A 15,792-nucleotide genomic window follows, 5' to 3' on the forward strand; every position below is an offset into this window, starting at 1 on the left:
ACAGCAGCTGCCAGTGATGATCCAGCCAGTACAGCTGTGGCTCATATAAAGGTCCCAGATGCTGCAGTGAGGTAGCATGAGCCACAGCTTTGAAAAGACCTACAGCTATTAGCATGGGAGTGAGAGGGGAGATGGGTCACTTTAGTTGGGAACCTAGGTCTAGTCTGAGAAGAAAGGAGACTGCATACACATGGAGGTGATTTGGTGATCCTTTAATGCAGTTAGATATTGTGAGTGATACAGAGAATACATGAGTCAGAAGTCAGTGAGCCGCTGTCCCAGTGAGGAGAAGGAGCAGCCCCTCTTCTATTGGTTGGCCAGGCTCTGAACCTAGTCCTTGTGGACCAGCAATTACCCTCTATTGCCCCCACTGATGGGTTTCAGCCTCAGAGCTATCATGCGGGTGGGGCATGGCTAGCTTCTCTCTGAAAACCAAGGAATTTGAGCAAAGAATGTGATGGGTAAAGGTAAAAGGGGGCCTCTTTACCCAGCATGCTCTCTGCTCCTGCCCTGGCAATTCCAGTGGAGGAAGGAAGAGAGATGCCCCTCGCTGATGTAGTTACAATGGAATAGATAACCCATTGTTTCTGACTCCCTACTCTGGCACCGCCACAATGCAGTTGGGCTGTTGCATAAAGAGTAGATGGGATCAAAGGGCAGCCAATCTGCTGGGACATGTGACCTCAACACCTGGTGAGATGGCAGTACCCTAGGGTGAGAAGGATCTATCTGTGTGATCCTTCTGCCTCCTCATATCAGCTCATGGTCCCTATGATCCAGTCCCGGTAGCGCTGCACTCTGGTGTAAAGGCCATATGTGCCACACCGTGGTCCCCAGGAGACCAGGCCACCCACATAGTACTGTCTGTCGTTGTGGGGGTCTTTGATGGCATAGGCTCCGCCACCGTCCCCAGAACAGCTGTCCTTTGTGCCATCTCCAGCACAGACCATGTTGTCAGTGAATTGGAAAGTGGTGGGATCAGCAGGTGGCTTCGGCTTAACACTACGGCATTGTGCCATGTCCACCACGGGGATCTGCGCCTTCATGAGATGGTAAACTCTGTTTCGGTTCTCTGTCCGGCCCCAGCCAGATATGTAGCCCAGTCTGCCTTTCTCCAGCTCATATTCCGGGGAACCACCAGGGAGGCAGAGTGGTGAGATCTTGGGGCCCATCTTCACAGGCGCCGTCAGCCTCAGCAGTGCAATGTCATTATCAAAATTTGTCCGAGCTTCTGGGTTTACCACCTTTGTCCAGTTAGGGTGAATGAACACTTCTTCTTCAAACAGCTGTATGGGCTCCTCCCTCTGGAGCTGTTGGTTGATGTTGGTCACCCCAGCATACATTGTGGGCTTGCTATTTGAATCATCCAGCACATGAGCTGCAGTCAGCACCCAGAGGTCCGAAATAAGTACCCCACCTCCCCGTGGGTTTTGGAATAAGACCTGCCAGGGGAAGTTGCCTGGCTTAGCACGGGTGCCCCCAAAAATCCTCTGCTGCTCCTGGATGGGCGTACTGGGGATCCCACAGACTAGAAGGAAAATAAAAAGGGAGAGATGCAATGGGAGAATTACCACTTGCTAGTAGGGTGGTTGACTGTGCATCACTAAAAACCCCATAGTCCCCTCTCTCCTGTCTCCTTGACATCACCCTGGTTCAGAGTAGCCTCTTTCCATGGCATTTCTATGTCAAATAATCTGCATCCAAAGTTTACAGAAAAGAAAAACTAAGGAACAGTGTTGTCAAACGATTAAAAAAATAATCACAATTAATTGTGAGTTTAAAAAAATAGTCACGAATAATCGCAATTTTAATCGCGCTGTTAAACAATGATAGAATAGCAATTTAAATATATTATAAATATTTTGGATGTTTTTCTACATGTTCAATATATTGATTTCAATTACAACACAGAATACAAAGTGTACACCGCTCACTTTATATTATTATTTTTGATTACAAATAGTTTGCACTGTAAAAAAGATAAAAGAAATAGTATTTGTCAATTCATCTCATACAAGTACTGTAGTGCAATCTCTTTATCGTGGAAATGCAGCTTACAAATGTAGAATTTTCTTTTACATAACTGCACTCAAAACCAAAACAATATAAAACTTTAGAGCCAGAAGTCCACTCAGTTCTACTTCTTGTTCAGCCAATTGCTAAGACAAACACGTTTGTTTACATTTACTGGAGATAATGCTGCCTGCTTCTTATTTGCAATATCACCTGAAAGTGAGAACAGGCGTTCGCATGGCACTGTTGTAATATAAAGTGAGCACTGTACACTTTGTATTTTGTGTTGTAAATGAAGTCAATATATTTGAAAATGTAGAAAAACATCCAAAAATATTTATAATAAATTTAAATTGGTATTCTATTATTGTTTAACAGTGTGATTAAAAGTGCAATTTATCGCAACTGTTTTTTAAAATTTCAATAATTTGTTTTGCGTTAATCGCTTGAGTTAAATGCGAATAATTGACAGCCCATACTAAGCAAATTTGGAAATAAAAAGTTTGTTAACTTCAGTGAAGTATAAAAATGCCCATCCTTAAATTGTTCGCATTGCTGTTGAAGTCATGTTGGTTGAAGAAGAACTCAGTGTAGCTCAAAAGCTTGTACCTTCCACCAACAAAAATGGGTCCTCACCCACCTTGTCTCCTATGCATCCTCAAATTCTAATGTAAGAACTCAAGAAATTCACAGTTAAAGTCATCCAAACAGGCTCAGTTCTGCTCTTTTATCACTGCCAAGCTCATATCGTCCATCCACTGTACCCATCATTCTTGTTTTGCAATATATTCCCTTAAATGAAGGATTTCTTTGTGAAGGAGTTTGGTAAAGGTCTTAGAAAGAATTAAATCAGACAAACCCACTCTTTTGGAGAATTTATACATGGACTCTAGACAGTCTGAAGTATAATGCACTGGTTTTACACATACTGTAGTTGTCTTTGATCTTTTGCCATCACACTCTTCCCTGCTTGTGGTATGTAAATCCTATAGTGTAGGGGCATTGGTTAGGAGGGTCACAGGCAATGAGTCTCATGGATGCAGTGAAGCTGTGTGTTCTTTGAGGATAAAGTTGTCTGTGAGTTTCAGATTATTCTGTGATAATTCAAGGGCCCACACGTAAGGCTGCTCACATTACGATAATCTGTGAAGTCTGACTTTCCATCTTTTGTGGATTTTATTCAATTAAAGTTAATGTCCCTAGTTTAGAATTTTAGGTTGTACAATTGCCAGACTACAGTGTCAAACTTCACTGAAACTTAATTCATTGTTCTGTCATGGAATTTCCTTAGTTTTATTTTTTAAAACATGTTTCAGGAGTTGCCCTTTGACAGGAGTCTATGCAGAAATTGCAAGGTTCATGTCACAGAGTGGGCTGACCCTTTCAGGGGGGCTGGCTCAGCCCCACCAGTGCCTATTTATCCACCTCCCAGATGGTGAGTTTGAGCTGGACCTGGTGGTTGGTTCAGGTGACCAGGCATCATATACCTGTAGCGACGAGGTGGTGCTTCCTCTCAGAGGGAGCCTGGTGAATGAGTCACAGGTGAGAGACCTACAGGAGACCCAGAGAGCACTAGGGAAGAAGCTCTCCATACTAGCTAGAGGGAAAGGCCTGGCTGGAGCTAACTGCAGCAAGGGGCAGGAGCAACTCCCCCTTAAGGGGCAATTAGAGGCCCTGAGAAAGGATATTCAAGTTAGTCTGGCCAGGAGAGTATTGAAGAGTATTGAAGCGTATTTATGCTTTCTTAGGGGTCTAGGCTGGGCTTTCCAGTGCAGGTGGGTGAAGTCCCCTGTCTATTGCCCTGCTCCAACAGCACATAATGGACTGCTGAGCCCAGGAGGGGGCTACAAGTGAAGTTACATACAAGAGGGGGTGAAAAGTTTATGTGGCCTGGTGAGGATGCACCTGACTAAACTGGGGAAGACCCAGCGTGAGGTTGCTAGACATCTGTTTTGGTTTTTAGACTTTTTTTGTTTACCTGCTGGAAGGGGATGAATTTTAATTTGTCTGAAGGGCTAAAACATGAGAACCAGCATAGCCAATAGTAGGGAAACTGAGGCGGCAGCAGGGTCCAATACTGGCTGCGATGAGACCCTGTTCTGGTTCACTAGAAGACTGGTAGAGTTTATGTACTTCCCAGCTTCCTTCTGCTGCCCCCTCTGATCTTTCTCAGGAACCCACTGATCTCAGAAACAACCAATCTAATGTGACTCAAATTACCCAGTCAAATTCTACCCTGGAAAAGGAAGCAGCAATTTTTCAGGCAGATTGGTTCAGCTTTCTTTAAATTAGAGAGAAGTGGTGGAGAGAAAACTGACTTATAATGGTGATTGGGTCACCACAAAACAAACACACACACACACACACACACACACACACACACACACACAAAGTTCTTTGTGATACCTGGGACACACGCTGGAAGCTCTGTTCCCATCTCTTCGCTCACCCATTTCCTGCTGGCTGAACACCGATAAATCACTTGGAAAACACACAGAAGCATGGAAAGGATTTCAGTACAAAACATCATGAGAATGTGACCAACGACTCTGGGGAACTGGTTTTCTTAGATTCTGTGGCCAGAAGGGATGACTGTGATCACCTAGTCCAATCTCCTGCAAAACACAGGGCACAGGACTTCCCTTAATTTATTAATTCCTGTGTGAGTTACAGCAGATCTTTTAGGAAAACATCCAATCTTGATTTTAAAATCGTCAGTGATGGAGAATTCACAATGGCCCTTGGTCAGTTGTTCCAATGGATTAGATTCCCACCCTGTTAAAAATTTGACTTATTTCCAGTATGAATTTGTCTAGCTTCAATTTCCAACCATTGGATCTTGTTATACTTTTGTATGTGAGACTGAAGAGTCTATTATCAAATTTCTGTTTCCCATGTAGGTACTTATAGACTGAGATCAAGTCACCCGTTAACCTTCTCTTTCTTAAATTAAATAGATTGAACTCCTTGAGACTAAAACTATATGGCGTGTTTTCCAAACTTTTAATCATTCTCATTCTCATCATCAGGGTCGTAGTCGGGATGCACAGACACACTGCGGACGGGGTGGTTACCCATCTCGTGGATCTTATTCACCTCTGTGTGGCCAAGGAACACGTTGATCTTCTCAGCCACCTCGGCAGGGCTCATCCTAACACCTGTCTCTGTCACTGAGCTGTGTTGCTTGGGGTAGATGGTGTGAGCAGCTGTCAGGATCCAGCGGTCACCCAGCAGCGCCCCACCCCCGAGCCCAAAGATGTGTGTCTTCGCCTGCCATGGGAAGCTTCCCGGCGGTGCTGTGCTGCCACCGATGATCCGCTGGATTCCAGTGATGGGTTTGTCTGGCTTCCCACACACTGTGGGAAGGGACAGGAACTGAAGAGGCTGTTACATGCTCTCTTCTCCTGCTCTCCCTCTCGTCTCCCCATAGCTTTCAGTTCCCTGCTTCCCTGCTCTCCTGCTGCCTTTCCATCTGGATTTCTCCATCTCCTGCACTGCCACCTCCCTCACAGACAGTCCCACATTACTGTCAGCTCCACTTCTCCATCTCTCTCCCTCTCTCTGCTTGTCTCCCTTGGTTTGTGCTGACTCTGAAGGCATATTGCTGAGTGCTGAACACAGTGAGACGTTCCCTACTTACCTGTTAAACACACGGGGATGTCCTCATGGCCGTCTTGGTCTGCCCAGGAGCCCAGTGCGGAGCAGTTGTATGTATCTGAGGGAAAAGACAAGATAATGAAACCAAGGACTGCAGGGAGCGAGCATCAGGCACAGGGGGAATGGGGAGATAGTCCCTCTTTCTAGGGCACTGGAACAAGCCCACCTGGCATGCTGTGCTCAGCTGTGGGCCCCTCAATCCCAGAGGCATCACACATCAGACAGGAAGGGGGCAGTCCCTCTCTGCCCCATCTGGAAAGCCTCCGGCAGGGATGCTCTGCTCAGCTCTGGGCCCCTCAGTTCCAGAGAGATAGTGACAAGTTTGAAGGAGCTCAGAGAAGAACCACAGAAACACTCAGGGGGCTGGAGGGGATTGAGGGGTAATTAGATGCTCATTGGAAGTTATATTATTCAGTCACTAGATGACCTGAGCGCTGAACAGAGTTCAGGGTGTGATCTCAGGTCAATTTGAGCTGGTTTATCTGTATCTGTTGTGTACAGCTGGTTTATCTAACACACCCCTCCTGTGTAAGAAGGACGGGGATTCCTTGATTCCACATGTCATGACACTGAGTTCTGGGAGAGATTCAAAGAGTTAAATCCACCTGGCATGGAACAGTCATGACTAGACAGGGGGTGGGGGAAATGTGAGGATCTTTGCAAGTGTCTGAGAGGTTCAAGCCTCTGAAGACTTTTTGGGAGGGAGGGGGGAATAGGTTGAGACTGAGCCAAGGCAAAGGAGCTCAAGAGTCTTCCCCCTGCACTGTGAGCCTGGGGAGTCATCTCCCAAAGTGGGGCCAGAGCCCCATTCCAGAGCACAGGGAACTAGGAGCCATGGGGAATGGATAGGGGGATGCTTCTAGCCTAGGCCCAAGGGGCTGCGTGGGGAGATGGGATCTGAGGGAGTGTAGCAGGCACTGTCCACAAGCAGACCCCCATGTGGCACAGCATGGCCCTGCAGTTCCCCTGCCTGTGCCGCCCCCCTACCCTCCTTGGGTCTTGCAATGGTTTACTCCCAGATCACAGTACTTAGACCAAGATTACCCCTTTACTGGCTTATTTATTAACTTTTGAACAGAGCACAGAACTCTTTAGCTCCTCACCCCCACCCCTCTCCTGGGAGCCTGTGTGCTAATTCAGAGACAGGCCCCCTCTCTTAAAAGGTCAGGAGTCCCACAGCCCTAATCGGCTGGGAGAGAAGGGAGCCTTGCCTCCACCCAGGGCTGTCCCTACCTATAAGCAAAGTACGCAGCCGCGTGGGGCACCAGGAAATTTGGGTGCCCTATGCAGCTGTATGCTGCTCCAGCCCCTGATCTGCATTTTCCCCATGGCCCCCGCCCTACCTCTTCCCGCCCCTGCTCCACCCCATCCCCATCCCCATTCCCACCCCTTCCCTGAAAACTGCAGCAGGGGCCAGGTCTGCCTTGCACTCACCAGGTGGCAGGAAGTGGAGCGACTCAGCCCCAACCCGCTTGTGCTCGTGGGTGGTTTCCTCCCTGCTCCCTAAGCCTGCTCCTGCCCCCCGGCAGAGGCCGGGGGCCCCCCATGGCCTCCTCATGGGGGGGCTGCGTAGGGCACCAAAATGGATTGACTGATGCCTAGACTCTCTACTGCCCTTAAAGGGGACGGAGCACCCTTGTTACGGAGGCTTTCCCAGCTCAGATTGCTATGGCTCTTCCTGGGTCAGGACTCACCACTCCTGCTGTTGGTGACTATGCGGTAATAAGGCTCCTCACACCGGTAGGTGATCACTGACTGGTAGTAGTTGTTCCCGTGTTCGCTAACATAATTGAAGGCCCCATTGGTGAGCTTTTCTGGGTCACCACAGCTCACAACTACAAAAGAGAACAAGGAGAGGAGTCAAGGGGGAGCCACAGTGCTCACTGCAGCAGTGAGGTTCGGAGACTCATGCTGGACTCAGCTGGAGCCCATGATGCGAGGGAGGGATGGGGACTGTCCAAGAGCCCACTGGAGGGGATGCAGGTCTAGTCCCCACTTGGCAGAGACTAGAGTTGCTTGGAAAATGGAGAAAAAGGCACACAAAAATTCAAAGTTGTTCAAAGCTGACCTAGTTTTTTAATTTAATGACACTTTATCAACATTTTTATCCAAACGGGTTACATATTTCAATAATAATTCTGATTAAAGTCAGAAAAATATTGCAAAAAACAAAAACAAAAAATGAGAACATCAGTAGGTTTTTTTGCAATAGTTTTTTTTTTTGGCGGGGGGGAGGGAAAGGCTATTTTTGTAAAAAGAACAGGAGTACTTGTGGCACCTTAGAGACTAACAAATTTATTAGAGCATAAGCTTTCGTGGGCTACAGCCCACTTCTTCGGATGCATATAGAGTGAAACATATATTGAGGAGATATATATACACACATACAGAGAGCATGAACAGGTGGGAGTTGTCTTACCAACTCTGAGAGGCCAATTAAGTAAGAGAAAAAAACTTTTGAAGTGATAATCAAGATAGCTCAGTACAGACAGTTTGATAAGAAGTGTGAGAATACTTACAAGGGGAGATAGATTCAATGTTTGTAATGGCTCAGCCATTCCCAGTCCTTATTCAATCCTGAGTTGATCGTATCTAGTTTGCATATCAGTTCCAGCTCAGCAGTCTCTCGTTGGAGTCTGTTTTTGAAGTTTTTCTGTTGTAAGATAGCCACCCGCAGGTCTGTCATTGAATGGCCAGACAGGTTAAAGTGTTCTCCCACTGGTTTTTGAGTATTATGATTCCTGATGTCAGATTTGTGTCCATTAATTCTTTTGCGTAGAGACTGTCCGGTTTGGCCAATGTACATGGCAGAGGGGCATTGCTGGCACATGATGGCATATATCACATTGGTAGATGTGCAGGTGAACGAGCCCCTGATGGTATGGCTGATGTGATTAGGCCCTGTGATGATGTCACTTGAATAGATATGTGGACAGAGTTGGCATCGGGCTTTGTTACAAGGATAGGTTCCTGGGTCAGTGTTTTTGTTCAGTGATGTGTGGTTGCTGGTGAGTATTTGCTTTAGGTTGGGGAGTTGTCTGTAAGCGAGGACAGGTCTGTCTCCCTTTTCTTGGAAGGGAAACTTCATGGGAGGCTTATGAGCAGTCCAACGGACCCCAGGGTACCAACCAGGTGCTATAGAGCCAATGGATACATAGGAGACATTGAAGAGACCCAAGATCCAATCAGGTACCAGCTGGGCATCAGGCACTAGCCAAGGATATGGTTCCCAGGAAGCCATTTCAAGGGAGACTAGGCACGAACCCCGTGGGCACTGGCTCTTTGTTACACACCAGCCATGGACCCGGGTCTCTTGGAACCAGTGGAGGACCAGTAAGAGATCCAGCCTTATAGGCTCTGAAGGTTTCCCTCCGCCTGGCTTTGGGCCACCTGGTTCAGCTTGTGTTTGTTATCAGCTTGGGAGCTTGCCCAGCTCAGCAGTTCAGGGTCCAAAGGTCGTCAGCATGGCGGGGAGTGATCCCCAGCCATGCCTGGGTCCCTCTCCTGTGACCCCCCTGTTGAGGGAAGGGGGGGGGCTGTGCAAGGTCTAGCTATTAACCTCTCCCTCTCCACAGGGTGCGGTATGGAAATCTGGGCAGGTTAGTGGCCCCCTCCCTGCCTGGTCCCAATCTGGGGTTTACTTGGGGAGTGGGGCCATTACGCTCCTCCAAAATACACTCATTTCCCTTCCCTGGAAGGAGATCAGCCAGGGGGATTCAAACTCTGCACCACTTCTAACAGGAGAATTAACGGGGTAATAGTAGGGTTACCATATTTAAAAAATAAAAAAAGAGGACACTCCACGGGCCCTGGCCCCGCCCCTTTCCCCACCCCACCCCAGCCCTGCCCCTTCCCCACCCCTTCCCCAAAGTCCCCGCCCTAACTCCCCCTCCTCCCTCCCAGCCACGCGAAAAGGGCTGCCCGAGCGCTACCGGCTTCACAGTTTGCCGGGCAGCCTCCTGACCCTGCGCCCCCGGCCGGCGCTTCCCCAGTGCAGCTGGAGCCCGGGAGGGGAAGCGCCCAGCCGGGGGCGCAGGGTCTGGAGGCTGCCCGGCAAACCATGAATCCGGTAGCGCTCGGGCTTCGGGCAGCCCCTATGCCTCTGGACTCTGCGCCCCTGGCCGGGCACTTCCCCTCCCGGGCTCCAGCTGCTCTGCTCCTCCCCTGACTCAGACTTCGGCTCTGTTTAAGAGCCAAGCTGCCCGAGCCAGCGCTACCAGCTTTGGGCAGCCCCCTTGCCTCCGGACCCTGCGCCGCCGGAGCAGAGCAGCTGGAGCCCGGGAAGGGAAGTGCCCGGCCGGCGGCTCGGGGTCCGGAGGCACGGGGGCTGCCCGAAGCCGGTAGTGCTGGCTCAGGCAGCTTGGCTCTTAAACAAAGCCGAAGAGTCAGGGGAGGAGAAGAGCAGCCGCGGGAGAGGAAGTGCCCGGCCGGTATTTTTCCCGGACATGTTCGGCTTTTTGGCAATTCCCCCCGGACGGGGATTTGATTGCCAAAAAGTCGGACATGTCCGGGAAAAACCGGACGTATGGTAACCCTATGGGACATGGATTTAACCCCGTCTACCTCTCATCCTTCCCCAAGGAGTTGGACCCTTCAGTCCTCTCCCCCATAAAGATGCCACCACCTCCCTCCCCGGGCCAGATTGGCAACAGCAACACTCACATGTTCTTAGTCTTGTCTGATGTGTGTATGTCTCTCTCTCTCTCCCTCCAAGCGCTCTAACCAGGGCTTGCGAGTTGTAACCTTTTCTTGGGAGACAGACCTGTCCTCGCTTACAGACAACCCCCCAACCTAAAGCAAATACTCACCAGCAACCACACATCACTGAACAAAAACACTGACCCAGGAACCTATCCTTGTAACAAAGCCCGATGCCAACTCTGTCCACATATCTATTCAAGTGACATCATCACAGGGCCTAATCACATCAGCCATACCATCAGGGGCTCGTTCACCTGCACATCTACCAATGTGATATATGCCATCATGTGCCAGCAATGCCCCTCTGCCATGTACATTGGCCAAACCGGACAGTCTCTACGCAAAAGAATTAATGGACACAAATCTGACATCAGGAATCATAATACTCAAAAACCAGTGGGAGAACACTTTAACCTGTCTGGCCATTCAATGACAGATCTGCGGGTGGCTATCTTACAACAGAAAAACTTCAAAAACAGACTCCAACGAGAGACTGCTGAGCTGGAATTGATATGCAAACTAGATACGATCAACTCAGGATTGAATAAGGACTGGGAATGGCTGAGCCATTACAAACATTGAATCTATCTCCCCTTGTAAGTATTCTCACACTTCTTATCAAACTGTCTGTACTGAGCTATCTTGATTATCACTTCAAAAGTTTTTTTCTCTTACTTAATTGGCCTCTCAGAGTTGGTAAGACAACTCCCACCTGTTCATGCTCTCTGTATGTGTGTATATATATCTCCTCAATATATGTTTCACTCTATATGCATCCGAAGAAGTGGGCTGTAGCCCACGAAAGCTTATGCTCTAATAAATTTGTTAGTCTCTAAGGTGCCACAAGTACTCCTGTTCTTTTTGCGGATACAGACTAACACGGCTGCTACTCTGAAACCTGCTATTTTTGTACTAAACAAGTTTTTATTTTAAAAATGTTGCCCAGCCCCAGTGGAAAGCATGGTGGCCATTTGACACCCCCCTGAGTGCAATGATTTTGGGGAGGGGTGGACTCAGTCTAGGTCCCAGTAGGACCTATGCGTAAGGACCACAATGCCTAAGATACTGTCAGAACTGGCATTTATGAGTCCCCTTGCTGACAATAGAAGTGCCAAGGACTACGTGGGTTATGGAGGATGTACTCCCCACTCACCACTTCGGGTCGGGGACCGATTGGCGGGGAGATAATCTATGTGTGGGGGTTGGATTAGTGACTCACTTTCACACCGGGGCATGGGTCGGTGCCAAGTCCCATCATCCTGGCAGACAGCGCTGAAGGATGCCAACTTCTGGTCACCCTGCAGAAAAAGAAGAGAAGAACTGAGGACCACAAGTAACCTCAGGTCCCTGCCCCCAACCCCAAATCATGGGGAGGGAGCCTGGTGTCTACCTTCTCACTGCTGCCCAACTCTGCTCCTGATGTACACTTCAGTGCTCTGCTGTGACCCCTGAACCTTTCCTCCTTACCCAATCTTCTACCCCTCCGTCATGCATTGGCCTTGGATACCCCAATTTCAGCAGGCTCATTCTGCAGCCTCTTTATCCCAGCCAGAAAAACCTGCAGTCACCAAAACGGTAAGCTCTGATTTTACCCCAGAGACACCCACTCCTGGGGTGGGGCAGGAGAAAGAAAGGCAGGGGAGTCCTTCTGCCTTTCATCAAATCCCTGAGCAGAGTGCTAGGGCCTCTGGGGGGCCCCTCCAGGGAGTGAGTCCTGCTTCCCAAACATTCTGGAGAGCGATGACAATGTTCTTTCTTAATCTCCTTATCCCTCCCGTTCCTGTGAAAAGGCAGGGAGCGAGGAGGAGATTGGAAGGAGGAAAAGAGGGAGAAGAGACTGGAAAGGAGGAGACTTTGGCAGAAGAGAAGAAAGGAGGAGTGGAGAAGAGAGCAGAAGGGTGGGGAGAAGAAGGGCCTCACCTCCATCAGTTCATACCCACTCTGGCAGCTGACGTTGAAGTAGTCACGAATTCGGTACAGGGGCTGCAGGTCTTTGATGAGGGTGAACTGGTCCCTTGGCACAGGCTGTGGGCACTGGATTTCTGTTGGGGAACACGCAAGGCTTTAGCCTTTACCCCCCACACCCTTCCTGATTTTTCACACTTGCTGTCTGGTCACCCTATCCTCAAGGGCGTTGCCATGGGCACACTCATCCAGATCTGAGGGGCGAGGGGGTGCTGGGCAAAGAGAAGAGAAAGTTAAACCTGACTGAAAGCTCTGTACTGGCGGTGCTGCAGGTCTGGCTACTGTCCTGGGGTCTCTGCCTGTTGGGGATGGGGCCCAGGGCTCCTCTGCATTCTCCTGGTAAGGAGCAGCCCTGTGCCCCCCTCCTGCATGGTGTGGAGCTCTCATACTCACCCACGGCTTGGTAATAGGCCAGGAAGCCCTTATAGGGGATAAGGGTGCCGTTCTCTTCGTTGGAGAAGTCCGAGTGGAACATCAGCCTCATCCAGTTCCCTTTGGACACAAACTCCCTGACTCCCGGGTGGTTGCCTGTGGCTGAGCCTAGCTGGCCACAGTACTGGCCCAGGTCTTTCTTATCTGCTGTGATCTGTCAAGGAGAAAGGGGGAGGGGAAATCATGAGAATTCATGAAGTTCAACCTGCTCCATGTATCTCCATTACCTGGTCTATGCATCTCTAACTCCCTCCCTCTCCTCTGTGCCTGTTGGATAGCAAGGAGAGCCTGCTTGCTGTTGAAAAATGATTGTGCCCTGAGGTCACCAGCTTCCCCTCCCCAGCCCTACTCCAGGTCTCTGCTGCACGCACCTTGACATAGTCAGAGAGGCAGGACTCAGATGGGTGCAGGTCGAACTGCCAGAAGTCCAACTTCACCACAAAGCCCTTTGGGACTGTGATGTCCCAGGTGCTGATGTTGTTGTTGGGGTATGGCTTGGGGTAATTGGGGGATGTGATCTCTCCAAAAAGCGTCCTTGGGGTTGGGCTGGAACTGACCACTCCAAAGAGGAGAGACCCCCACAGGAGGAGCAGGGGGAGCCTGTGAACACAATGTACATGGAGCATGAGTTACGGACCAGCCATAGATCTGGGCCATATGCAACCAGTGGAAACTTCATGGGAGGCTTATGAGCAGTCCAACGGACCCCTGGGTACCAACCAGGTGTTATAGAGCCAATGGATACATAGGAGACATTGAAGAGACCCAAGATCCAATCAGGTACCAGCTGGGCATCAGGCACTAACCAAGGATATGGTTCCCAGGAAGCCATTTCAAGGGAGACTAGGCACGAACCCCGTGGGCACTGGCTCTTTGTTACACACCAGCCATGGACCCGGGTCTCTTGGAACCAGTGGAGGACCAGTAAGAGATCCAGCCTTATAGGCTCTGAAGGTTTCCCTCCGCCTGGCTTTGGGCCACCTGGTTCAGCTTGTGTTTGTTATCAGCTTGGGAGCTTGCCCAGCTCAGCAGTTCAGGGTCCAAAGGTCGTCAGCATGGCGGGGAGTGATCCCCAGCCATGCCTGGGTCCCTCTCCTGTGACCCCCCTGTTGAGGGAAGGGGGGGGGCTGTGCAAGGTCTAGCTATTAACCTCTCCCTCTCCACAGGGTGTGGTATGGAAATCTGGGCAGGTTAGTGGCCCCCTCCCTGCCTGGTCCCAATCTGGAGTTTACTTGGGGAGTGGGGCCATTACGCTCCTCCAAAATACACTCATTTCCCTTCCCTGGAAGGAGATCAGCCAGGGGGATTCAAACTCTGCACCACTTCTAACAGGAGGATTAACGGGGTAATAGTAGGGTTACCATATTTAAAAAATAAAAAAAGAGGACACTCCACGGGCCCTGGCCCCGCCCCTTTCCCCACCCCACCCCAGCCCTGCCCCAACCCCGCCCCTTCCCCAAAGTCCCCGCCCTAACTCCCCCTCCTCCCTCCCAGCCATGCGAAAAGGGCTGCCCGAGCGCTACCGGCTTCACGGTTTGCTGGGCAGCCTCCAGGCCGGGCAGCCTCCAGACCCTGCGCCCCCGGCCGGCGCTTCCCCAGTGCAGCTGGAGCCCGGGAGGGGAAGCGCCCAGCCGGGGGCGCAGGGTCTGGAGGCTGCCCTGCAAACCATGAATCCGGTAGCGCTCGGGCTTCGGGCAGCCCCTATGCCTCTGGACTCTGCGCCCCTGGCCGGGCACTTCCCCTCCCGGGCTCCAGCTGCTCTGCTCCTCCCCTGACTCAGACTTCGGCTCTGTTTAAGAGCCAAGCTGCCCGAGCCAGCACTACCGGCTTCGGGCAGCCCCCTTGCCTCCGGACCCTGCGCCGCCGGAGCAGAGCAGCTGGAGCCCGGGAAGGGAAGTGCCCGGCCGGCGGCTCGGGGTCCGGAGGCACGGGGGCTGCCCGAAGCCGGTAGCGCTGGCTCGGGCAGCTTGGCTCTTAAACAGAGCCGAGGTCTGAGTCAGGGGAGGAGCAGAGCAGCCGCGGGAGAGGAAGTGCCCGGCCGGTATTTTTCCGGGACATGTTCGGCTTTTTGGCAATTCCCCCCGGACGGGGATTTGATTGCCGAAAAGCCGGACATGTCCGGGAAAAACCGGACGTATGGTAACCCTATGGGACATGGATTTAACCCCGTCCACCTCTCATCCTTCCCCAAGGAGTTGGACCCTTCAGTCCTCTCCCCCATAAAGATGCCACCACCTCCCTCCCCGGGCCAGATTGGCAACAGCAACACTCACATGTTCTTAGTCTTGTCTGATGTGTGTATGTCTCTCTCTCTCTCCCTCCAAGCGCTCTAACCAGGGCTTGGGAGTTGTAACCAAATGCAAACTCTTAACCCTGCCAGATCTAATTCAGCGAGATCTCCCAGTGGGGGAGACCAATAGGAGAGGGAGGGAAGAGAGACAGTTGGGTTACAAAGCAATTGGCATCGTGAATGGGTTTCATTAGCCCACATTCTGCTGTCCTCTGCTGTCTCTTTGCTGGAATTGTGGCCATAAACTTTTTTCTTTAAAGCAAGATCCAACAGAGTTGTACACATGTGTGTGTGTGTGTGTGTATAGCTAAGGTTGCTCAAGAGACACTTAACTGGAAATTTCCCTATATTAAAGTGCAATTTTGGGGGAGTTTTGTTTTTAAAGGTGTCATAAAAAGGAAAAAGAAACAGGATTTGTGTTCTCCCTGCCCTTCTTTTTTGGGGCATTTTTCTGATGTGGGAAGAAGGCTTGAAATTTTATTCTTAAAAAATTAAAGAACTGCTCCTTTTTACCTTAGAAATATCAAGAATGTCAGGTCTTTGCCTTACTGTTTTGCTGAAGAACTCCTCAGAGGTGTGAATCAGCAGCTTCCTTGATGAGGAAACAGGAGTGTTAAATCTTTAACAAAAGAGACATTTCTCTGTGCTCCCTAGGAAGGCTTCTGTCTTTTGTTCAGCTGCAAAGCTCTGCCAGCTAACAACTGGGACAGTTTCATTAATCACCGACAACACCT

General features: G+C 50.3%; 1 protein-coding gene across 1 annotated transcript; it reads right to left on the bottom strand.

The window, feature by feature from the left end:
* Positions 1-755: 755 nt before the first annotated feature.
* On the bottom strand, positions 756-13,394 carry LOC135890391 (complement C1r-B subcomponent-like). Its single transcript, XM_065417834.1, has 9 exons — positions 13,140-13,394; positions 12,730-12,922; positions 12,490-12,530; positions 12,292-12,405; positions 11,591-11,669; positions 7,365-7,505; positions 5,654-5,728; positions 5,029-5,369; positions 756-1,220 (listed from the first exon to the last, which is right to left on the bottom strand). Exons 1-9 carry the CDS (start codon positions 13,392-13,394, stop codon positions 756-758), a joined length of 1,704 nt encoding a protein of 567 aa, XP_065273906.1.
* Between the last annotated feature and the right edge of the window lie 2,398 nt (positions 13,395-15,792).

The sequence above is a fragment of the Emys orbicularis genome, chromosome 1 (genome assembly GCF_028017835.1).
Source record: "Emys orbicularis isolate rEmyOrb1 chromosome 1, rEmyOrb1.hap1, whole genome shotgun sequence".
Classification (NCBI taxonomy): domain Eukaryota; kingdom Metazoa; phylum Chordata; order Testudines; family Emydidae; genus Emys; species Emys orbicularis.

Bases quoted from the DNA above. Each gene is read 5' to 3' on its own strand.
- LOC135890391 (XM_065417834.1), bottom strand. From the start codon at position 13,394: ATGCTCCATGTACATTGTGTTCACAGGCTCCCCCTGCTCCTCCTGTGG. The intron at 12,923-13,139 runs GTGCGTGCAGCA...TCTCCTTGACAG, and splicing joins GCCTCTCTGACTATGTCAAG to ATCACAGCAGATAAGAAAGA. The intron at 5,370-5,653 runs GTAAGTAGGGAA...CCCTTCCCACAG, and splicing joins CATCCCCGTGTGTTTAACAG to TGTGTGGGAAGCCAGACAAA.